Source organism: Sitodiplosis mosellana, unplaced genomic scaffold (assembly GCF_009176505.1).
Source record: "Sitodiplosis mosellana isolate CC-2019 unplaced genomic scaffold, AAFC_SMos_1.0 Smas_scaffold_1, whole genome shotgun sequence".
Taxonomy (NCBI): domain Eukaryota; kingdom Metazoa; phylum Arthropoda; class Insecta; order Diptera; family Cecidomyiidae; genus Sitodiplosis; species Sitodiplosis mosellana.
The window spans coordinates 21,569,628-21,591,694 of record NW_022595244.1 but is presented as its reverse complement, the minus strand read 5'-3'; the positions used below and the strand labels follow the sequence as shown (position 1 = coordinate 21,591,694).

The 22,067-nt window shown below is 35.2% G+C and overlaps 6 protein-coding genes across 9 annotated transcripts; 5 read left to right on the top strand and 1 right to left on the bottom strand.

Moving 5' to 3' along the window:
- Nucleotides 1–399: 399 nt before the first annotated feature.
- Nucleotides 400–1,875, top strand: LOC129568643 (uncharacterized oxidoreductase TM_0325-like). The gene is made up of 5 exons (XM_055446843.1): nt 400–409; nt 636–683; nt 816–1,310; nt 1,373–1,575; nt 1,687–1,875. The coding sequence occupies exons 1-5, from the start codon at nt 400–402 to the stop codon at nt 1,717–1,719; spliced, it is 789 nt and encodes a 262-aa protein (XP_055302818.1). The 3' UTR covers nt 1,720–1,875.
- A 1,066-nt stretch (nt 1,876–2,941) lies between these two features.
- Nucleotides 2,942–10,144, top strand: LOC129579668 (uncharacterized oxidoreductase TM_0325-like). 3 transcript variants are annotated; one of them, XM_055469842.1, is made up of 5 exons: nt 3,601–3,707; nt 4,369–5,400; nt 5,555–5,737; nt 5,830–6,469; nt 6,586–6,880. In XM_055469842.1, exons 2-5 carry the CDS (start codon nt 5,308–5,310, stop codon nt 6,774–6,776), a joined length of 1,107 nt encoding a protein of 368 aa, XP_055325817.1. In that variant the 5' UTR covers nt 3,601–3,707; nt 4,369–5,307; the 3' UTR covers nt 6,777–6,880. The 3 variants fall into 3 exon arrangements, with proteins under 3 accessions (XP_055325822.1, XP_055325817.1, XP_055325811.1); XM_055469836.1 differs by having other exon boundaries at nt 3,607–3,707; nt 3,815–5,400; XM_055469847.1 differs by lacking the exons at nt 4,369–5,400; nt 5,555–5,737; nt 5,830–6,469; nt 6,586–6,880 and adding exons at nt 9,459–9,593; nt 9,655–9,857; nt 9,969–10,144 and having other exon boundaries at nt 2,942–3,707.
- An 815-nt stretch (nt 10,145–10,959) lies between these two features.
- Nucleotides 10,960–12,136, bottom strand: LOC129579687 (uncharacterized oxidoreductase TM_0325-like). Of its 2 annotated transcripts, XR_008689287.1 has the most exons (3): nt 11,542–12,136; nt 11,117–11,480; nt 10,960–11,083 (listed from the first exon to the last, which is right to left on the bottom strand). XR_008689287.1 is itself a non-coding variant. In XM_055469858.1 (2 exons), exons 1-2 carry the CDS (start codon nt 12,068–12,070, stop codon nt 11,224–11,226), a joined length of 786 nt encoding a protein of 261 aa, XP_055325833.1. In that variant the 5' UTR covers nt 12,071–12,136; the 3' UTR covers nt 10,960–11,223. The 2 variants fall into 2 exon arrangements, 1 of the variants encoding a protein (XP_055325833.1); XM_055469858.1 differs by having other exon boundaries at nt 10,960–11,480.
- On the top strand, nt 12,110–13,861 carry LOC129579740 (uncharacterized oxidoreductase TM_0325-like). The gene is made up of 2 exons (XM_055469909.1): nt 12,110–13,407; nt 13,518–13,861. Exons 1-2 carry the CDS (start codon nt 12,888–12,890, stop codon nt 13,760–13,762), a joined length of 765 nt encoding a protein of 254 aa, XP_055325884.1. The 5' UTR covers nt 12,110–12,887; the 3' UTR covers nt 13,763–13,861.
- A 1,884-nt stretch (nt 13,862–15,745) lies between these two features.
- Nucleotides 15,746–17,075, top strand: LOC129579712 (uncharacterized oxidoreductase TM_0325-like). Its single transcript, XM_055469882.1, has 4 exons — nt 15,746–15,881; nt 16,007–16,501; nt 16,565–16,767; nt 16,861–17,075. The coding sequence occupies exons 1-4, from the start codon at nt 15,848–15,850 to the stop codon at nt 16,900–16,902; spliced, it is 774 nt and encodes a 257-aa protein (XP_055325857.1). The 5' UTR covers nt 15,746–15,847; the 3' UTR covers nt 16,903–17,075.
- Nucleotides 17,076–18,747: 1,672 nt separating this feature from the next.
- On the top strand, nt 18,748–21,337 carry LOC129579700 (3-oxoacyl-[acyl-carrier-protein] reductase FabG-like). The gene is made up of 3 exons (XM_055469871.1): nt 18,748–19,343; nt 20,826–21,053; nt 21,132–21,337. Exons 1-3 carry the CDS (start codon nt 18,815–18,817, stop codon nt 21,152–21,154), a joined length of 780 nt encoding a protein of 259 aa, XP_055325846.1. The 5' UTR covers nt 18,748–18,814; the 3' UTR covers nt 21,155–21,337.
- Nucleotides 21,338–22,067: the final 730 nt, after the last annotated feature.

The following is a 22,067-nucleotide window of genomic DNA, read 5'->3' as shown; positions in this document are numbered from 1 at the left end:
CTTTGTGAACTGATAACAAAATTTCAAATTGAGAGTAAGAATCGAGTTCGCCGATAAGCTATAGCACATAATAGATTAATCCCAATCGGAAAAATTAAGCGATTCGTTTGAGAATATGAATTCATCAGAATTATCTGTCTGTCAACGTCCTATAGCAATTCTAGTAATGGAAACAACGCAAAACCATAATACAACACGCACACAGCATAAGTATTCATCGTTTCCATCAGACGTTGCTAACAACAACAATAACAGATAACAACTGAGTGCCAAAATGTGTGTACAACGTTAATATTCAATTACTGCAAAAGAAACAAATAGTTTTGAGATCATATTGCTCTAACCACAGCAGTGGTATGAAATCGAAAAACAAAACGCATTTACAAATGAATAGATCAAATGAATATTGGTTAGGCATGGTTGTTTAATCGATTGAAATAGACAGTTGTGTAGATCTGAGCGACGAACAATGTTCATGGATATCAATGGAATGTGTCTTTGTGTGCGAAAAACCCAGCGATTATCATTCGTTCTTCGTATAAATAGATGTGCTTGACGAACCATTATCGTAGTTCAACCTTTAGGTTTGTATCGCAAACAGTGGGTGTGTGTGCTGTAAATTGAACGAAAATAAGAACAATTTTTGAACATGAGTTTTGATGGAAAAGTAGCGTTGATTACGGGTTAGCAAATATTCATTGTCTTTTGTGAAAACCGAACACTTTTTTTGACACTCAATTATTGTGCGAAACAATTGAAAAAATTGACTGGTTTGCATTTCAAAATTTGTGTTTTTTCATTATTGTCATTACCAGGTGCAAGTAGTGGAATTGGGGCTGATGCAGCTCGACATTTGGCAAAATTGGGTGCAAAAGTGTCGATTGTTGGTCGAAATGAGAAGCGCCTAAATCAAGTGGCTGAACAAATTAAAAGTGCCGGTTCACCAGCTCCGCTAGTAATTGTGGCCGATGTGACAAAAGACGCCCAACGAATTGTTGACGAAACAATCAAGCATTTTGGCAAATTAGATGTGCTTTTGAACAATGCGGGAGTCGTGATTCAAGACAATGTCGCCGAAATCAATTTGTCAGAATTTGATCGGATTTTCGATACAAATGTCAGAAGCGTCATCACTTTGACCAAACTATGTATTCCACATCTTGAGAAGGCAAAAGGGAATATTGTGAATGTGTCGTCCATTGCTGGCTTGAAAGCAATTCCAAATGTGTTGACCTACTGCATGTCTAAAGCCGCCTTGGACCAATTTACCAAATGTTCAGCGCTGGATTTGGCATCAAAAGGAATTCGCGGTAAGTGGAGACAAGGATTAAATGAAATGTAATATGTTTTAATCAACGGTTGTTTTCGATAGTCAATGCGATTAATCCGGCTGTCATTCGAACGCCAATTTTCCAAACTGTTGGCGTACCCGTGGAAGCAGTTGAACAAATGTTCGAAGAATACAAAACAAAATATCCTGTCGGCAGAGTTGGAGAAGTGGCGGACACAAGTGCAGCTATCGCGTTTTTGGCTGATAATAAAACGGCATCATTCTTGACTGGAATTCTATTCCCAGTAAGTTATTTTTGTCGCAGCAGGCTTATAAGAAGCCAAACATTTTTTTTATAATTATAGTCAATTTGGTGTAGTTTTTTGTTAATAATTCCTTTTTCCTTTCATTTTTAGGTCGACGGCGGATCCATGGTTGCTGGCGTATAATTTTACGGAAATCAGAGGAAATTGCAATGTTAATTTACACGATAATGTTTATGATTTGGAATATTTTTCCCTCCAATCAATGTTTTTCAGCAAACTTTTTTTGTCAACTAGATTGAATCAATGGATTTAATACAAAAAATGTTGAAATCAAAAAATTTGTGTTTTCTTTCAATTTTATTTATCTGATAACATCTGATAGCGTATGTCTTATCTATCTGAAATCAATTTATTTTTATCAATTGATTATCATTAAAAAATACTTTTTATCAAAAATAAGTCACTCAACATTAAACTTTTACCAAGCGATGTAAAAAAGTGAAAAGAAAACAATCATCGACATAACATTTCCAAGCAAGTTTGCGAGTTGAACAATCATATATGTGTTTCATAGATAGATTTACATAAACTGGAATGATGTAATGTTTTCACGTCGTTTGATTGAATTTATTATTTACATGATTTTTTGAGATGAAAAAAAAAATCTCTACTCTACATCAATATGGCAAAGTGGAATGATTCATCAAAATATCGGTGACTACAGAGAACAATAAGAATGTTTTTTTAAATAAATAAAAGAACTGGTTATGGTTGAATTGTACCAAACTAGAAGAGTGGTAGAAATGTGAGTTTTATCAATACTAAATATTTAAACACTATTGGACGCATACTATGATAAATAATATTATGATAGAATGTTAGATTTCAACCATTGTGTTAGATCATTTCAATGTGTCTCGTATTGTGGTGTGCGTAGTGCTGTAAGTGGATTTTAACATATGTTTATCGGGTAAAGTTGTTTTGATTTCGGTGCTACACATTTTTGGCTGGTATCTTACTCATGGTGGATGGCAGTTCAATGCTTCTAGGGTTATAATAATTTTAGTCATTAAATTAAAAGATTGTCCATATGTTTGCGTTGCTTTTGAAGTCACCATGCATACTCAAGTCATAAAATGACAAATGAAGTACTTTTGCGAATTGATTGTCGCTTTTACTTATTTTATTAGAAGGAAATACGTGATCGTCAAACTTCTAATCAATGATAAATTGATCGATTTCGAGAAAATTCTATCCGTCACGAATCACGACCACGATGACAAACACTCCTAATTTCACTCCCACGTTACGTTTTTTTTTATTTCGTGCAGAAAATATCAACCATGACACATGATTTTTTTTTCATAAGTTAAAATCATTTCAAATATCATCAGCATGATTAGCGACTTCGAAAGCATGACTATGCACATTTTTTGTGATTTAAGCACTCCCCATCTGATGTAAACAAAATATGTGTACACATTATCAGTCAAATCACAACGACGTCGGTATATATTTGAATCGACGAGCTGTTGAAGTGTGCGATAGTCCAATTTCTGTGTTTGTAAACACCAACTCTATCTCATATGTTGATGAGTGCTAGCGCTTTTTTGTGTCGTAGTATATTGTAAAATGACATCATTTCAATTTGGAATGTGTTCCATACTGCTAATGGATAGATAGCATCGCTGTACCGATTGTATAAATAAATGTGCTTATCACAACCTTTACAGTTGAGTTATTACCAGTAGTGGGCACGATAAAGACAAACTGAAAAATGAGTTTCACTGGGAAAGTTGTGATTGTAACTGGTGCAAGTTCCGGAATCGGTGAAGATGCTGCACGCCATTTGTCAAAATTGGGTGCAAAGGTATCAATTGTGGGAAGAAATGCGGAGCGACTCAATAAAGTTGCTGATGAAATTAAAAAATCAGGTGCAGCAGCTCCGCTAGTGATTGTGGCCGATGTAACAAAAGACGCCGAACGAATTGTCAACGAGACGATCAAGAAGTTTGGCCAATTGGATGTGCTTGTGAACAATGCGGGCTATGGAAAACCAGATAATGTGGCTGAAGCCGACTTATCCCAATTTGATAGTATTTTTGATACAAACATAAGATCCGTCATCACACTAACCAAACTTTGTGTTCCACATTTGGAAAAAACAAAAGGTAAAATAACATACATCATATCTATTCGTGAGACGTAAAAGAATGTATGTTTTTTTGTCGATTTATATTTTTGAAAAGGAAAGTATGTTTTCTGTTGATTCTATTAGATGAAAAACCTCTAGACGAGGTTAAAATGGAGTGACGCTCCTGTGCGTGGATTTACCACTCAAAATGACTGATATCATTTTGAGTGACGCTTTGACGCTGTATTATCTCTGGATACGAAGTTCAGAAGTGTTTTTCGCATTGACTATTGTACAAATTTATTTACAATAAGGAAAAATATCGCGTCACGACTTTTACACGGCAAAATGCTTAAAAGCTTCAAAGGGATATTGCAACTTTTTTGACCAGAAAAAACGCCATCTTACGTCGTGCCCGTAAATTATTTTACTGTACATTTCGATGGTAGAGCTTGAACAAAAGTTCGACACTATGCATAAACTTGGAAAGAGCTTGATAAACTTGATGAAATACATATATTTTATGGTAGTTGCAATACCCCTATGAAAAGCTTTGAAACAAAATTCAAAAGTCTTTCTCATATTGGTTATCGTAAAAAAACAAAATGCACCGAAGCAAATATTCCAATTGTTCTGGGGTTACTGCGCCAACTATTTTTGCATATTCATCAAAGGCTATTCGAACTTCCTTTTTACAGCGCACACGCACCAAGAAACTTCGAATGTGTGATTGGATTGTTATTTCTCCAGTATGCTGCTTTCGTACTTCAGCCCGTTTCAGTCGTTCCAGCTGAGCACGACGGATCAGAATTTCTCTATCATTGGTATTTGACACACCACCCAAATTTTGTGACGGTGTTCGCTTATAATTGCCTTCAAAACAAAACATTTCTCAATGCTAATCGACTGGTATCACTGGTTGATCTGGCGACTATCACCTGTGCATCAAAATAAACCATCAATATTTTCAAATTGATCAATTCAAAACGACAAATTTACCTAATTATAATCCAATTAGTATGTATGGTAAATTCTAATCACTAAACTGCAAAACCAAAATCATTCACAATTTACATTTACACGTAATTATCGAATAAAATTATAGCATCAGGCAGCATTATTTGTCTGTCAATTAATCTATTTGATTCGTTTGTTGTTCGAATCGCCGTGATCGCGTTATTGTTATTTGATTGGTATCAATACAATTTTTTAGTTCTTTAAGTAGCTGTATCAATGAAACGTTGAAAAGCAACGAATTTAATTCCACCTTTCGCTACAATCAATCACAAATTTTTTCAATGTCCATTGTATGTGACAAAATTTAAACAAAAAGGATAATTAAATGAAAGTGACTAAACAACATTTTTCTTCCTATGTTACGAACTACGGTGCTGTCAAATTAAATTTTTTTTTTTTTTTAAATCATCATTGAATCGTTCGATGACATAAAACGTCAGAAGGTACGCTAACTAATATTCAAGCAAAATTGTATCTGTTTACATTTTGAGCGGAGCCAACTTCATGCGGTTCGTATTGCATGACTTTTGTTTTGTGTCAAAATGAACAAATACATTCACACGGAATTTCTCGCAAGAAATTGTTGAACAACACAAAATCATTGAATAGTTTCTGGAAAAATGGATGTGATAGACTATGAAATTGAAGAGATAAACAAAATTGTGGAACGAGTGATATGCAGTTCAAAATTAATTGCATGTATAAGAAGTCTGGTAAGATGGACTTGAATTGATTTCAATATATTCAAAAATATGAATGAAAGAAAAAAAAGTGTGCTCGCATTCAATCGGAAATAAAATAGCCATACAAACCCCATTTAAGTGCGTTAATTCGGGAATTTTGTGAATAATTTCATCTTTATTACAGATTCGTATTAATATTAAACAAACCGAATCTCGACAAATTACTGTGTGCATTCGGTTTCCGTCCAATTATCCCAGCGAGCATCTCTTGGTTGAACTGAAGAGTCCTACCATAAGTGGAAAAATACTCGATGGTTTGACAACATTGGCTGAGCAAAAAGCTAGCGAATTTCTTGGAAAACCACAGGTTTGGCTTTGACGTTTTCGTTGTGTGACCATTCTTGTTTCAAATTATTGCGATTTATGTCATTTAATGTGACATTTTTTTTTTCTTTGCAGACACTACATACGTTGAAATTCATTGATAATTATCTTCAAGAGAATCCACTTTGTATAGCTTATGATGAGATTTTTGCAGTCAAGCAATTGTTGAGACGAAAAAATGACCTCGGCTCATGTGGCGGCGAGTTAAAGTGTCTGCAAAAAACGTCGAATGTGTCGTTAGTTGTAAACGAAAGCGATTACTTCTTTAAAGCCAAATACCATGTGCCCGAAGAATATCCAACGAAATGTATTGAATTTCTTGAGCATAAGAGTAACTTTCCCGATGCGTTGTTGCGATTTTTGAATGGCCAAGCGAAAGAAATTGCACGAAAATGTGTCGAACCACCACTTCGTGCAAATATCAAAAGTGATTTTGTAGTTAAACCAAGCCTTTTACCATCGCTTCGATTTCTTATTGAAGCCATATCAGATTTTACCAGCGAATTATGTCCGGTGTGTAATTTCAAATGTTTACCGGCCAAGGCAGCCGATGTAGAATTACGTGACACCGCTGATCTTTATGCGGAACGCGTCTATTGCGGTCATATTTATCATTTGGGCTGTTTGAAAAAATATATGCGAGAGCCGCCATTTCCTTTGGGTGGAAAGACATGTCCTGCCAAAAAACCTCATCCCCGTTCTGATAGCAATAAAGGTATTTTTTTCTAGTATTTTTTAGTTTAACTATTGATCAATCAAATTACTTGAATTTGTTGATCCTATCCACTATCTAAATATCTGATTTTAATTTGATTCATTTTCTTCATAAAGGGACAAAAGACTCGAATGGAACACAGCCAATCAAAAATCGAAAGCCAAACCAACTGACCGACGAAAATATTTGCGGTCTTCGAATTTCGCATGACCGATGGGCACTAAATGTTAAACTGGCCGAAGCACGATGGGCGCAACAACAAGCTAGAGAACGTGAACTTGAAGAAGTTAAGGACTTTTTGCAATAATAAATCATTTCAAGATTAATTTTGCAAGAATTTTGAGAACTACAGAATAACTTAAAAAAAGACAAATAAACAATAATAAAAGCAGCAAAGTTGTTTTCATGTCATAGTTGGTTTTTTTCCTCACGGTGGATGGCAGTTCAATGCTTTTAGGGTTATAATAATTTTAGTCATTAAATTAAAAGATTGTCCATATGTTTGCGTTGCTTTTGAAGTTACCATGCATACTCAAGTCATAAAATGACAAATGAAGTACTTTTGCAAATTGATTGTCGTTTTAACTTATTTTATTAGAAGGAAATACGTGATCGTCAAACTTCTAATCAATGATAAATTGATCGATTTCGAGAAAATTCTATCTGTCACGAATCACGACCACGACCACGACGACAAACACTCCTAATTTCACTCCCACGTTACGTTTTTTTTTTTTATTTTGTGCACACATGATTTTTTTTCATAAGTTAAAATCATTTCAAATATCATCAGCATGATTAGCGACTTCGAAAGCATGACTATGTACATTTTTTATGATTTAAGCACTCCCCATCTGATGTAAACAAAATATGTGTACACATTATCAGTCAAATCACAACGACGTCGGTATATATTTGAATCGACGAGCTATTGAAGTGTGCGATAGTCCAATTTCTGTGTTTGTAAACACCAACTCTATCTCATACGTTAATGAGTGCTAGCGCTTTTTTGTGTCGTAGTATATTGTAAAATGACATCATTTCAATTTGGAATGTGTTCCATCCCAAGAGAAACGGCCAATATGTTTATACGCTGTCTATCCGCCGAAAATGCACTACAATATATATTCACGCTTATTGAACGCCGAATCGAATATATATTCTAGTGTATAATCGGCGTATTCTTCGGCGTGAAACATATTGAAACATATTCAGGCGCCCTCTGGTGGCCATCAATGCATTCGTTGATTCAATATGTTTCACGCTGAAGAATACACCGAATATACACTAGAATATATATTCAATTCGGCGTCCAATAAGCGTGAATATATATTTTAGTGTATTTTCGGTGGTTAGACAGCGTATAAACATATTGACCGTTTCTCTTGGGATACTGCTAATAGATAGATAGCACCGCTGTACCGATTGTATAAATGAATATGCTTATCACACAATAGCTTTAGTTTAACCTTTACAGTTGAGTTATTACCAGTAGTGGGCACGATGAAGACAAACTGAAAAATGAGTTTCACTGGGAAAGTTGTGATTGTAACTGGTGCAAGTTCCGGAATCGGTGAAGATGCTGCACGCCATTTGTCAAAATTGGGTGCAAAGGTATCAATTGTGGGAAGAAATGCGGAGCGACTCAATAAAGTTGCTGATGAAATTAAAAAATCAGGTGCAGCAGCTCCGCTAGTGATTGTGGCCGATGTAACAAAAGACGCCGAACGAATTGTCAACGAGACGATCAAGAAGTTTGGCCAATTGGATGTGCTTGTGAACAATGCGGGCTATGGAAAACCAGATAATGTGGCTGAAGCCGACTTATCCTAATTTGATAGTATTTTTGATACAAACAGAAGATCCGTCATCACACTAACCAAACTTTGTGTTCCACATTTGGAAAAAACAAAAGGTAAAATAACATACATCATATATGAGGCTGTGAAAATGAAAATGGCAATACAGGAATGAAAATTCTGAAGCGTATCAAGAAAAAAAAAATCGCAAAAGTGAATCATGAGTTCTGAATACGCAAAAGTGAACCATGAACAAGGGGATGGACACCAATGCTAATATTCTATTTTCGTGGTAATTTCGCTAATTTTTTTCTAGTTTACTATTTTCCATAAGAAACACACTGTCTAGTGCATTTTAAATAGAGATTTGTACCTCCATAAGGAATGTATTGAAACAATGTAAATCAAATGGCAATTTTATTTTTGGTGATTTTTGAGTGTTTGTAAACAAATTCTACATCTAAAATACATTGTTCCTATGTAATTCTTATGCGAGAGCGTTGCCCATAAGGAATACACAGCACTGTATATTACTTATGGAAGAGCGCCGCTCAACATCGTCTAACACTAAGCGCCAACAGTTCCCCATTGGAATTTCCATAAGAAAGCGCGCTCTCTACGGCAAATTTCGCCATTTTTCAACAAAAAGTGTGCAGTGCTATACGCTGTTGGCGCCGCTGTAGATTAACGGTACTGTGTGCATATGAAGTGTACGGCGCTGTGTATCTCTTATGAGAAACGCTCTCGCATAAGAATTACATAGGAACAATGTATTTTGGATGTAGAATTTGTTTACAAATATTAAAAAATCAGCAAAAATAAAATTGCCATTTGATTTACATTGTTTCAATACATTCCTTATGGAGGTAAAAATCTCCATTTGAAATGCATTGAACCAATATATTTCAAATGGGCAGCTGTATTTCCTCTAATATTTCATATTTTTTTGCTAATTTTACTAATATTTCACTAGTTTTCTAATAGTGTCCATCCCTTTGACCATGAACCTCCTATGCTGCCCATATAAATTCATGTTTCACTTTTGCATATTCAGAACTCATGATTCATTTTTGCGATTTTTTTTTTCTTGATGCGTTTCAGAATGTTTATTCCTATATTGCCATTTTCATTCTCACAGCCTCATATAGTCTATGACAACTATGAATATTCCTTTTTTGCATTTCCATCAGGCAATGTGGTGAACATTTCGAGTGTTTGTGGCCTGAAAGCATTTCCAAATTTCATGAGTTACTGCATGAGCAAAGCCGCCTTGGATCAATTTACGAAATGTTCAGCTTTGGATTTGGCACCGAAGGGAATACGAGGTATGTACAGCAAGGTTTAGATAAAAATGTGATATGTTTTAATCGGTGATCATTCTGACAGTCAACGGTGTTAATCCGGCTGCAATTCGAACTGCTTTCCTCCAATCATATGGCCTAGCTACTGATGAAGCCAATAAATTTTATGGTCAAGTCGAAAATATGTATCCCGTTGGCAGAGTTGGAGAAGTGGCAGACACCAGTGCAGCGATTGCATTCTTGGCCGATGATAAATCGGCATCATTCTTGACTGAAATTCTACTCCCGGTAAGTTATTACTGCTACAATCGGCTCATAGAAGAGACAACTTTTTATAATTACAGCTACTTTGGTGTACTTTTTTCATATTATTCATTCCTTATTTCAAATCATTTGTAGGTCGACGGCGGATCTTTGACTTCAGGCCTAATTCCGGATAAAAGAATTAATTGAACAATATGTAAATTTTAGGTTTTGATGTGAAAGATAAATCTGTAAATAAGATCAGAACAGTGGTTTGAAATTGTATTTTCATTCGTTGGAAAATAAATGGGGAAATATACCTAATGAATGCACTGCAAATTATTTAACCGCTTTAGATTTATCAATTCGAGAACATTCTTTTCGATAATTTAATAGTTTACACCACAGTTTGAAGTTATTCAAATTATAATGTAGACGGATCTTGAAAATCTCTTGATTTCATTGCCATTATGTGAAACCAAAAATTTTGTCAATTCCGGACATTTCAATACAATTCTGCATGGATATAATTGACTTTATAATCGCATGACTAATTTTAGATTACTGTATATATTTGCGCAGATCAGTATGATCGGCAGGTTCAGAAATATGACGAAGCATATTATCATGTATTTCATCACTGTGATCAATTATTGTTTTAACCGCGCGATTCGGTTCAGAATATATTCGTATACGAGATAAAATTGTCGATGAAAATTTATTTGACTTTGACCTTGTGTTGGACAAAAACGTACACTTTATAATACCTTCAACTAAGTGTTGCTTTCCACACCTTGCAGCAATAAAGAGGAACGTTGTGAATGTGTCGTCCGTTGTTGTCATACGATCGTTTACAAATCTCATTTGCATGGGCAAAGTTGCTATGGATCGTATGACGAAATTTTTGACACTTTATGTAGCTCCAAAATACGTTCCAATACGATGAAGCAAACTCAGAATCAAAGTCAGCATGACCAAGCGTTTTACCTCACTAAAACATAAAAATCCTTTGTTGTGGTGTTGATGATTGATAGAATGTTTTGGCTATAATTGTCGCTGTGAAAGGTAATTCTTGTAAAATTGGAGTTTTGTTGATCTTGTAGATAACTTTCAAATGATAAGATAAAATAAATGAAATACAATGGCATGCGACGTAAGTGGTTTTCAATTCTTTTATTCGAGAAACATTAAATGACATTTTTTGACCATGAAAATCTAAATTTCCCCAAATCCAATCATCAATTGATAACCAGATACACAGTGATTGTGGACTCAGAAATACTCTTTGGATTTTTCTATAAAACATCTTCTTCACTGTTGATTACTGTCAATTGTTTGCCAATTTTATTTTATCAAATTGCTACCATTGAAATCGAAGTTTTAAATACAATCTATTGATTGTGATTGATTTTTAGTTTTCAGTTGGCTTATAGCCAACTCCAGCCACCATAGCACCTCCATCGACAGGTAAATTTATACCAGTGAAAAATGATGCAATTTCATTATCAGCCAAAAACGCAATCGCTGCACTAGTGTCTGTCACCTTGCCCACACGACCAACGGGATACGTGCTTTTGACCTGTTCAAATAGTTTCTCAACCATTTCATCGGTCATACCAACTTTTTGGAATATTGGTGTTTGAATGACAGCTGGGTTCACAGCATTAACTGACAAAAAAAAAACGCCGATCAGAACATATATCATTTTTTAAGCCTTGCCTATACTTACCTCGTATTCCTTTCGATGCCAAATCAAGCGCGCAACATCTTGTCAATTGATCAAGAGCTGCTTTGCTTATACTATATGCAGTTAGAGTGGGAATTGGCTTTAATCCGGCAATGCTAGACACATTCACAATGTTGCCTTTCGTTTTTTCCAAATGTGGTAAACACAGTTGCGTCAAAGTGATAACACTGCGGACATTCGTGTCGAATACACGATCAAAATCAGCGCAATTCATATCGCAAATGGTGTTGTGCACCGAAATTCCCGCATTATTCAGCAACACATCCAATCGACCAAATTGCTTGATCGTTTCGTCGACAATCCGTTCGCCGTCCTTTGTTACATCGGCAACAATTTGCAATGGACTTGAAGAACCAGAATTTTTAATTTGTTCCGCCACTTCGGCGAGACCTTTTTCGTTTCTACCAACAATTGCAACTTTCGCACCCAATTTTGCGAGGTGAATAGCAGCACCAGCGCCAATTCCGCTACTTCCTCCGGTAACGATCACAACTTTTCCTTCGAAACCCATTTTTTTGTTCAACTCACAAGTAACTGCTGCTAACTACCAGAGCTAAGGCAAAGACTAAACTGTTGACTTGATCATTGGAATTTATACAATCTTATACTATTGCTCATGGAGAATAATCATGGATTATTATCATATTAATACGACATTCAAATTTCTATCTTTATTCATACGTATATATTCTGTGCATTGATGTGGTAAGCAAATATATATATTTTCAACAATGCGCAGGAAGATGACAATCATCACATAATTCCGCTAATGAGCACGCAGAAAATGTATACAAAAGCATGAATGTATAAATAAAGCCAAAAATTGATAGAAGCACTCAGTTCAATACCCAGTTCAAAATAAACATTTTTCTTTCAACAAAAGAATGAACGAAAATGAAGCGTATGAAATTTTTCAGAACAGACCGCTTGTTTTTTTTTATTCATTTATTCGTAACATTGTAACATGTAAAACAATTTTTAGTCAAAATTGTTGACGTAAGATTTATCAGTCGATTCATGTATTATAATTAAAGCATGTTCTGTCTCTTGGTCAGAAATTATTCCATATCATGCAAACTACGTAGTTAACGTTCAATTAACTCGATTTCAAATGACTTGCAACAATGGACAACTGTAGTGCACTTGTTTGGTTGAAAAGCTAATTATTTGATAACGACTATGTGATAGTTCGATAAAAAGAAATGATAACGCGTTCGATTTCCTACTTGCTCCATATAAATGGATGTACTTATCATATGGCAATTTAAGTTCTCCTTTCAAAGTCAAAGTGATAACAATTCAACGCTTTCAAATCGGGCAAATTAATCATGAGTTTCACTGGAAAAGTCGTAATTGTAACAGGTGCAAGTAGTGGAATTGGAGCTGATGCAGCTCGACATTTGGCAAAATTGGGTGCAAAAGTGTCGATTGTTGGTCGAAATGAGAAGCGCCTAAATCAAGTGGCTGAACAAATTAAAAGTGCCGGTTCGCCAGCTCCGCTAGCAATTGTGGCCGATGTGACCAAAGACGCCCAACGAATTGTTGACAAAACAATCAAGCACTTTGGCAAATTAGATGTGCTTTTGAACAATGCGGGCATTGTGATTCAAGACAATGTCACCGAAATCAATTTGTCAGAATTTGATCGGATTTTCGATACAAATGTCAGAAGTGTTATCACTTTGACCAAACTATCCGTTCCATACCTTGAGAAAACGAAGGGAAATATTGTGAATGTATCGTCCGTTGCTGGCTTGAAAGCAATTCCAAATATCATGACATATTGCATGAGCAAAGCCGCATTGGACCAATTTACCAAATGTTCAGCGTTGGATTTGGCACCAAAAGGTAATTTGCTCGTAAATAAATAATAGAAGAAATCTCGTCAATAACAAAATCACTGTAATTCATGTAATTAATCGTTTTGATCTCATAATTTCCCATCGTTTAATCCATAGGTATAAGAGTGAATTCAATAAATCCTGCAGCCGTTAGGACTCCAATATTCGAAACGTTTGGAGTAAACGAAGAACAAGCCGAAAAAATGCTGGAAGAGTACAAAAAACGATATCCTCTCGGTCGGGTGGGTGAAGTTCATGACACGAGTGCTGCTATTGCTTACTTGGCGGATGATGAAGTATCATCATTTCTTACAGGAATTTTGCTTCCGGTTGATGGTGGTTCGATCGTAGCTGGAGTATGAATTTGAACTAAAGATTCAACAGATTATGACAACAATTCCTTTTGCATTCATTAAAAATCAAACAAAACAAATCGAGTAAATGTGTTTATTTTTTTCATTCATTTTATTGGGGTTTTATTGACTGTTTGATTTGGTAACAGAACATTTTCAGAAATGCTATTCATTCAATAGTAATGTATGTAATAGTAATGCACGATGAACGATGAACGATGAACGATGAACAATGAAGATCGTCCAATTCTTAACTATTTGATCCAAAACCTGCAAATGAAAATTCGAAACATACATCAATCAAAATAACAAGGTTTCAATGTAAAAATCCAAATCAACACAATTTGTAACTATACACTTACTTTATCACTCATTTTACTAACATCAAAGACATGCAAATTCGGTGTGTTGCATTTTGGGCAATCGCGGTAAGTATCAATGCCTAATTTAAGCTGCAGTTATTATCTTTTTCTGCAGTTGTGATTTGAAAAATGCAGTTGTGAATATCAGAAAATGCAGTTGTGATTATTCACTGAAATATCAATTTTCAGTAACAGCACCAACAAATTTAAACAACATTTATTCAGAATATTTATTCAAACATTTCATGCATATTCAATGCACATAAATATAAGCACAATAAAAATGAGTATGGTGAGTCAGTGTACAATCGCCGAAGAAACAATCGCTGTTAATGATTAAATGATGAAATATACATGAAAATGTCAGGCGATACTTTTTTGGCGATCGTACAATGTATTCGTTTTCGTTTTGTTTACATAATTTGGGTGCGGGCGATTCTGGTAATATGTTTATATTTCAAATGCGGTTAATAATTTTCGATAACTAAGAAACGCTTGTTTATTGTTTGCCTTCTAAGCGGTTCCTTGATATTCGATGCGATAGATAAAAGAAAATTTTCTGCCGCTAAGAAAAAATGCAGTTATGATTTTTCCTTAAATTAGGCATTGGTAAGTATCAAATGTGGACATGCATATGACCACGTCAACAAGCATGGAAATTTCCCGTGGATGGGACGCGATTCTGTAAGCAAACATTAGGAAACACGTCAGATAAACAAATACTTTTTAATCCACCTCTTTGGAATTTGCCAAACTTTCACATTGTCGATAGTTTTAAAATCAAATAATAAACTTGCACAACTTCATTCACACTATGTTATATTACTCCCATCAATGACGGGAAGATTTTTCGTACCACATCTTGGGCAATTGCGGTAGGTGCGTGCTTCCTTGTTGAGATGTCCGTATGGTTTTCCACATTTTTTACACTCGTACCAAGCATTCCAAATGTCGTTGCTTTCCATTTTGAACAAACTGAACGAACGTAGTCGATGTAGTGTTTCGAAAATGCAAGTTTACCGGTTGAAACTCAAACGTGGAATGAAATACTAACAGAATATTGAAGCGGTCGAAGGAATTTGATATTGGCCAGACAAAATATAATTGATGACCAGACACATTATTTTGTCTGCCTGAAATCGAAATCATATCACTGTTTTTTATGTAAATAAACAAATCGATGTTTTCTGTTTATACGTGATTGTTTCGATTTTTTCGCACTGGAATGCAGATTCGATGGCTATGTGACAAAATGAGCTGTGCGCCTGCGCATCAGTTTCAGTTTATACTGCATTCAAATTGCTTATTTTGATAAAACTCAATAAATAATAAAGATAAATTATTTATCATAACATGAACTGAGTCATTTTATTCGGTATTTTCGTAATTCCGTCGAACGTAAAATTTATCACACAATTAATGTGATTATTGTCCCATGGCTATTTCACTGTCGACACATGACGGCTGCAGTAAATTATTCATATTTATTTTCGTAGAAACAAAGTCATTCAATTATCGTGTTCATGCTATGAGTAAGTGTCCAGTAGTATATTTCGTAATCACGTTTAGCATATTGATATGCAACGATAAAATTATAGCATCGTTCAAGCTAACTTAAGACGTTTCTCTAGCTTCATATACAATGAATGAGTCAGTCGCCTTTTTACAGTTGAACCCACCAGACATTAAACAATTTTAGCTTTTAAGCTGCTCAACATTTTCCATTCGCAGAATGAGTTTCGAAGGAAAAGTGGTTCTGATTACGGGTTAGCAAATATTCATTGTCTTTTGTGAAAATACAACACTTTTTTGGCAGTCACTTATTGTGCGTAACAATTGGCAAAAGTGACTGATTTATATTTCAAAATTGTTGTTTTTTTTGTTGTCACAGGTGCTAGTAGTGGAATAGGCGCCGATGCAGCTCGACATCTGGCAAAATTAGGTGCACAAGTATCGATTGTTGGTAGAAATAAAGAAAGACTAAGCCAAGTAGCGGATGAGATTGAGGAATCTGGTGCAATAGCTCCTTTAGCAATTGCTGAAGACGTAACAAAAAACGCCCAACAAATAGTTGACGAAACAATCGAACACTTTGGGCAGTTAAATGTGCTTGTCAACATCGCTGGAATTGCTGTGATGGACGATACTTATACGCTTAAGACGGCAGAATTAAACCGAATTTTCGATACAAATGTTACTAGCGTTATCACCATGACGCAATTGTGTGTGCCGCATCTGGAGAAAACCAAAGGCAATATTGTGAATGTGTCCAGTATTTGTGGTTCTAAATCGATTCCCAACTTTACGAGCTTTTGTATGTCAAAGGCAGCACTCGACTCGTTTACGAAGTCTGCAGCTTTGGATTTATCATCAAAGGGTATACGAGGTAAGTGGAGGCAACGCTTGAACTAAAATATAATTTGTCCTAATTAGCGATTGTTTTCGACAGTCAACAGTGTTAATCCAGCTATGATCCGAACATCAATCCTAGAAACAATGGACTATACCGCAGAGCAAGCCAAACACCTATACGATGAAGAAGGAAAACGATATCTGATTGGGCGTGTTGGTGAAGTGGCGGACACCAGTGCAGCGATCGCATTTTTGGCTGATGACAACACAGCATCCTTTCTCACTGGTGTTCTATTGCCAGTAAGTAATTTTTTCCACAGCTAGCGTATAGATGTGAAACGCTTTTATATTTATATTTTTTAAAAACTTCTTTTCATCGGTTTTCATTGATAGGTTGATGGCGGAATTTCGACTGGTCTGTTACATAAATATTAAAACATTGTACTCCAATTATCTTTCTTTTCAAGCAAGCCTACGCAATATATGATGTGTATGTCGTGACGAAATTATCGTCATTTTTTCGTGGATATAAACCAAAATATACTTGTTTATCAGCAATGCTCGCATTTTTGTCGATAAGTGATTTTTGTTCCAAGGGCTCAGTTAAAAAAAGTCAGGCCGCGCTAGCGTCCTATCTAAATACATTATAATGAATAAGTACAAACTAATACATATGCATTCCTACTATGAATACGTTTCATGCTATGTGTTTTAATTTCATTTAATTTTGGAAATTGAAAAAAAAATATTTCTCGACAATACATATTTTAAAACATCATTGCAATAAAAAAAAACTTCCAAGTAAAAATGAATATATTGATATTGAGTAAGAAAATTCGGTGAAATCGGTGAAATACTTGAATCAAACATAAACGTTTGAAAAACGTACGACGCGCGCCAAAGCATAAGTGATGTCAAAGTGTGTACAAAGAGTGAAGCAATAGTGCGTTTAATGCTATGTGCTATAGTGTCTCTGTTGATGTTGATCGCTGACGTTCAAAGTGGTAGAAAAAAGTAGATCTATGCATAGATTATGAACATGTTCATAACCATGTTCTATTTCTTCTTCTTTTTTTTTTTGCTCGACTGACGTAAAGCCTTTACTTTATTGTTCAATAGATTTCAGTTCGTGTTTTGAGTTTGTAAACAACTGGTCATAACAAAGAAAAAAACAGTTGAGAGAAGCATAACAATGAATTTCGACGGAAATGCGGCGTTGATTACGGGTATTAGCATGTTCATTGACTTTTGCAAAAATTGTTTAAAATACTTTTGGCTCTTATTTGTTATACGTGTTCTTATTATTAATAAGGATTAAACGAAGCAATAAACAATTATTTTCTGTACAATGTGCATGTTGTGCTACAATTTGCGATATTTTTATTACTAGGTGCAAGCTGGTATAGGTACAGATGCGACTAACTCCACTAGCAATTGTAGCTGACGTAACAAAGTACGATGAACAAATTGTCGATGAAAAAATAAAGCATTTTGGAAAATTGAACGTGCTAAGCACGTCGTACTTGTTAACAATGCAATGATACAAATCAATTGATATCCCAATAAAATGTTTTCGGTCGTGTGGGAGAATGTTATTATATAGGTGTACCGATCGCACTTTCAGAGACTAGTGCTCTTTAATAATTATTGCAATTAGCAACCGTAGATGACTTTTTTATTAGCTATAACTAAATAAAAAAAAACTGTTCACTTTTATTTTATTTGCAAAACTTGAAATTGAATGAAATTCGTTTGCATTTTGTGAAAATGTAGCCTTACTCTAATTGGTTTTATAAAAAAAAACTTCGCGCAATACGTGTTTCATTCTGTCGCCTATAATTATTTCCATACAGCATGAGACTTTGTTGCATTTTCATTGTTTGTAATTCTTTTAATACACCGGCAAACATATCCATCAAATTTTTGACGTAACGGTGACCGTGCAAATCAATTTTATCTGGAAATACCATATAGCTTCACCTTCATATTTGATTAAGAGCCGACAATATTCTTACCAATATAAATTCCATTATCATTGAATCGTTCAAATGTATAGTTCTATACTTATTGAGCAGTCAGAGTCATAAGATATAAACGTCAAATGTATAGTTATTATCATTGCATGGTCAATACGTATATTCAAATGCTTTTCGAAATATGTAAACTCATCAAAGTAAACATGTTGTTAACCACTCGACGAATAGAATGCCTGAATATATTTTTGCACTATTAATTGATGGTCGCCTTGGTATAAATGCAAGTGCGACGAGCACCAAGAGTCTCAGTCTGATATTTAACTTAAAACAATCAACAGCGATTAGTTATAAAGTTGGTGTTTACGGTCAAAATGAGTTTCACTGGGAAGGTTGTAATTGTAACAGGTGCAAGTAGTGGAATTGGGGCTGATGCGGCTCGACATTTGGCAAAATTGGGTGCAAAAGTGTCAATTGTTGGTCGAAACGAAAAACGAGTGAATGAAGTGGCTGATCAAATAAAGAAATTTGGCGCACCAACACCACTTCCGATCGTGGCCGATGTGACAAGAGACGCGCAACGCATCATCAATGAAACTGTCAAGCATTTTGGTCGGCTTGATGTTCTTGTGAACAATGCTGGCATCTTTAGAGCAGACAATGTGGTACAGTTTGATGTTGAGCAGTTTGATAGTATTTTAGATACAAACCTAAGGAGTGTTATTATTCTAACGAATTTGGCGGTGCCTCACTTGGAAAAGACCAAAGGAAATATCATAAATATTTCAAGCGTAGCCGGCTTACGACCATTTGACCTCTACACATCATACTGTATTAGCAAAGCTGGATTGGATCAGTTCACAAAATGCTCCGCGATTGCATTGGCACCGAAAGGAATACGAGGTAAGTGCAGGCAAGTAGTGATGGGCAATTTACCCGGTATTTAAATTTGGGTAAATTTCCTGGGTAAATACCCGATTTGTTGGGTATTTATGGGTATTTTCGAAATAGCCAAAACAGTAGCAAAATTTTAACAAAAAACTGTTAAAAAGTAATAATATGAATGAAAGACACAGAAATTTCATTTTAATTGTCATCTAAACTTTTTTCTGAACTTTTATCATGTCACATTCGCTTTGAACTGGTACTGGTGTTGGTGCTTGCATCTTCATTCTTTCGCTTTCTACTTGTAGCCTGCATCAACTTATAGTTGTATGCGATGTTCTTAATTATACCCGATGTTTCCGTTGTCAAACGATTTCTCTTCTGTGTCTGAAATTCACACTGTGAATGAACCAAATGTACTGTCTGTTTGTGTAGAAGTCAATGAAATCGTGAGAATTTTTTCTGCTATGTCCAAAAAATGATTTTCACCAAACCAACGGACTAACATTTGCACAAGAGACCCAAACGAATTCCATGCCCCAAATTTTTGCTTTTACTCGATAGTTTATCAATTGAGTCATCACCGCTTCTTCGTCGAGTTTTACTTTTTTGGCTGATAAAACAATAAAACTAATGCTGCACCTATCATGATCGGTTTCATTATTTTATATTTGCGTTCTTGAACAGATTTGTCAGCATTTTTTTTATTGCAAGCATTAAAAACATTTGAAGATTTAGCTAACGAATCCACTGTTGCGAACTCAATTACTCAATAGTTTATGTGATTTATGAATATCTACGTCATCAGTTTCCAATTGTGTTCAATATTTCGTGAGGTCCTTCAAATTTTAACCAAAATTGATTGTCCAATATGAATATTTTCACATCGCCTGGCAATTCTGGTTCTTCATCGTTCGCGTTTATTTAATCAAAATCGGCCGATATATCTGGATCAGCTACCATTAACCGTAAAATTCCTTTTTTTGCGATCAACGATTCGAGAGCCTGTAGTTCGTATACCCATCGAGTTTCAGAGGGTAGTTTAATAGTCACATGGGTCTCCATTTCACGTTGCTTTTGGCTGAATAAACTATACAGGACGTGGCATTTTTATTTTATTCGTGACTTTTTTTGCTTTGAAAAATTTTCGCTCGAAGAAAGTAAATTCAGTGCATGAGCAACACAACCAAATGTGTGAATATGCGGTTATTTTTCGGTATCAATGAGACCAACTTGGATTTTACGCTACATTATCGTACAAAAACAGCTGAAACTTGAATAATCTGATTTGAATTCAACAAAAATTCAAAGAAATCACATATTTTAAAAATACCCATAAATACCCATTCTTGGGTACTTATTCAGCCCTTCGGTTAAATACCCGATAAATACCCGGTAAATACCCGGTATTTATTCGGGTGGGTAAATATTGCCCATCACTACAGGCAAGGATTGAATAAATATGTAATATTGGTTTAATTGGTGATTTTATTTTGTTAGTGAATTCGATCAATCCAGCCACAATTCGTACCCCAATTTTTGAACAGATTGGAATCAATAAATCGAATGAGGAGCAATTCTTCGAAGAACGTAGACATGACTACTTAGTGGGCAGAGTTGGTGAGGTTTCGGATACGAGTTCAGCCGTTGCTTACTTGGCTTCAGAAACATTTTTGACGGGTCTGCTTCTGCCAATTGACGGTGGCTTGATGTGCTCGGGAATTCGAAGTAATTTACAACAGATTTAACTTCTGATTTTTATTCATTTTTACCTGAAAAATAATTGCTTCTCTTTATATTTTATAGCAAGCTTACCTGGACTAACGTAAATGTGAAGCGTTTGATGCATCAATTTTGCTTTATGCTGAACAAGTCTTAATAGTTTGATTTCGCTTTTCTGCATCAAAAGCATCCTAATTTTATGCGGTGAATATACAAATCAGCAAATGTTCTCTTTGAATGATTGAAATAAAATTGTAAAACATAAACGTAGAGTCTTATTCATTGGCTATAAATTATAGCTAGTTAGATGTGAAACTAGAGCATGAACTGCAAATATTCATATCACTCTAATAATTGGGATGTGATTTTTTTTCAAATGATAATTTGAAAATAATCGTATGATTTTTGAAGGTATCCGAGTCAATTCAGTTAATCCAGCTGTTAATCCAACACACCCATGATTGACACAATATCAGAGGAGACGAGAGAAAAAACGTTAAAATATTTGAAACGAGCCTATCCACTTCAAAGAATTGGCGAAACAAGTGATGTTGCCTATTTAGCGAGCGAAAATGCTGCATTCATCACCGGTCATCTGTTTTGCGTCGATGGAGGTTCGCTTGCAGCCAATATCGTTTGAATGTATCAGTTGTACATTGACCTCAAATGCGAATTGAAGCTGAATTTTAACAATGGCTTCATTTTATCAACGATTCTTATCACACATACACACCATGGAGTTCAAGTCCAAGTACACTTTTGTATTCTTATCAATTGTTGCTCAATAAACACGTTATCGATCATTTTCATTTATCTGATTAAACTTTCCAAACTGGTTTGAGTGTTTGATGCAAAGTTCTTCAATAGATGTTATGGCATTATGTGTGTGAGTATGTGTTGTATTGAAAAAGTGGCATTTCATTCATATCAGTCAGTACAAGAAGCAATTGAGCTTGGTCAAAAACTCGGTTTATAACAAAAAAGTTGTCATTGAAAACAAAACAATCCAAGTCACAATTT

What these genes read in the sequence shown, in the direction of transcription:
- LOC129579668 (XM_055469842.1), top strand. Translation starts at nt 5,308, where the DNA reads ATGGATGTGATAGACTATGAAATTGAAGAGATAAACAAAATTGTGGAA. An exon ending in TTGCATGTATAAGAAGTCTG is followed by an intron (nt 5,401 to 5,554) that starts GTAAGATGGACT and finishes TCTTTATTACAG; the next exon opens with ATTCGTATTAATATTAAACA. An exon ending in CCGTTCTGATAGCAATAAAG is followed by an intron (nt 6,470 to 6,585) that starts GTATTTTTTTCT and finishes TTCTTCATAAAG; the next exon opens with GGACAAAAGACTCGAATGGA.
- LOC129579687 (XM_055469858.1), bottom strand. Translation starts at nt 12,070, where the DNA reads ATGGGTTTCGAAGGAAAAGTTGTGATCGTTACCGGAGGAAGTAGCGGA. An exon ending in GGCATCGAAAGGAATACGAG is followed by an intron (nt 11,481 to 11,541) that starts GTAAGTATAGGC and finishes TTTTTTTGTCAG; the next exon opens with TTAATGCTGTGAACCCAGCT.
- LOC129579700 (XM_055469871.1), top strand. Translation starts at nt 18,815, where the DNA reads ATGAGTTTCACTGGGAAGGTTGTAATTGTAACAGGTGCAAGTAGTGGA. An exon ending in GGCACCGAAAGGAATACGAG is followed by an intron (nt 19,344 to 20,825) that starts GTAAGTGCAGGC and finishes TTATTTTGTTAG; the next exon opens with TGAATTCGATCAATCCAGCC. An exon ending in GATGTGCTCGGGAATTCGAA is followed by an intron (nt 21,054 to 21,131) that starts GTAATTTACAAC and finishes TATATTTTATAG; the next exon opens with CAAGCTTACCTGGACTAACG.
- LOC129579740 (XM_055469909.1), top strand. Translation starts at nt 12,888, where the DNA reads ATGAGTTTCACTGGAAAAGTCGTAATTGTAACAGGTGCAAGTAGTGGA. An exon ending in GTTGGATTTGGCACCAAAAG is followed by an intron (nt 13,408 to 13,517) that starts GTAATTTGCTCG and finishes TTTAATCCATAG; the next exon opens with GTATAAGAGTGAATTCAATA.
- LOC129579712 (XM_055469882.1), top strand. Translation starts at nt 15,848, where the DNA reads ATGAGTTTCGAAGGAAAAGTGGTTCTGATTACGG. An exon ending in ATCATCAAAGGGTATACGAG is followed by an intron (nt 16,502 to 16,564) that starts GTAAGTGGAGGC and finishes TGTTTTCGACAG; the next exon opens with TCAACAGTGTTAATCCAGCT. An exon ending in TCACTGGTGTTCTATTGCCA is followed by an intron (nt 16,768 to 16,860) that starts GTAAGTAATTTT and finishes TTTCATTGATAG; the next exon opens with GTTGATGGCGGAATTTCGAC.
- LOC129568643 (XM_055446843.1), top strand. An exon ending in GGCATCAAAAGGAATTCGCG is followed by an intron (nt 1,311 to 1,372) that starts GTAAGTGGAGAC and finishes TGTTTTCGATAG; the next exon opens with TCAATGCGATTAATCCGGCT. An exon ending in TGACTGGAATTCTATTCCCA is followed by an intron (nt 1,576 to 1,686) that starts GTAAGTTATTTT and finishes TTTCATTTTTAG; the next exon opens with GTCGACGGCGGATCCATGGT.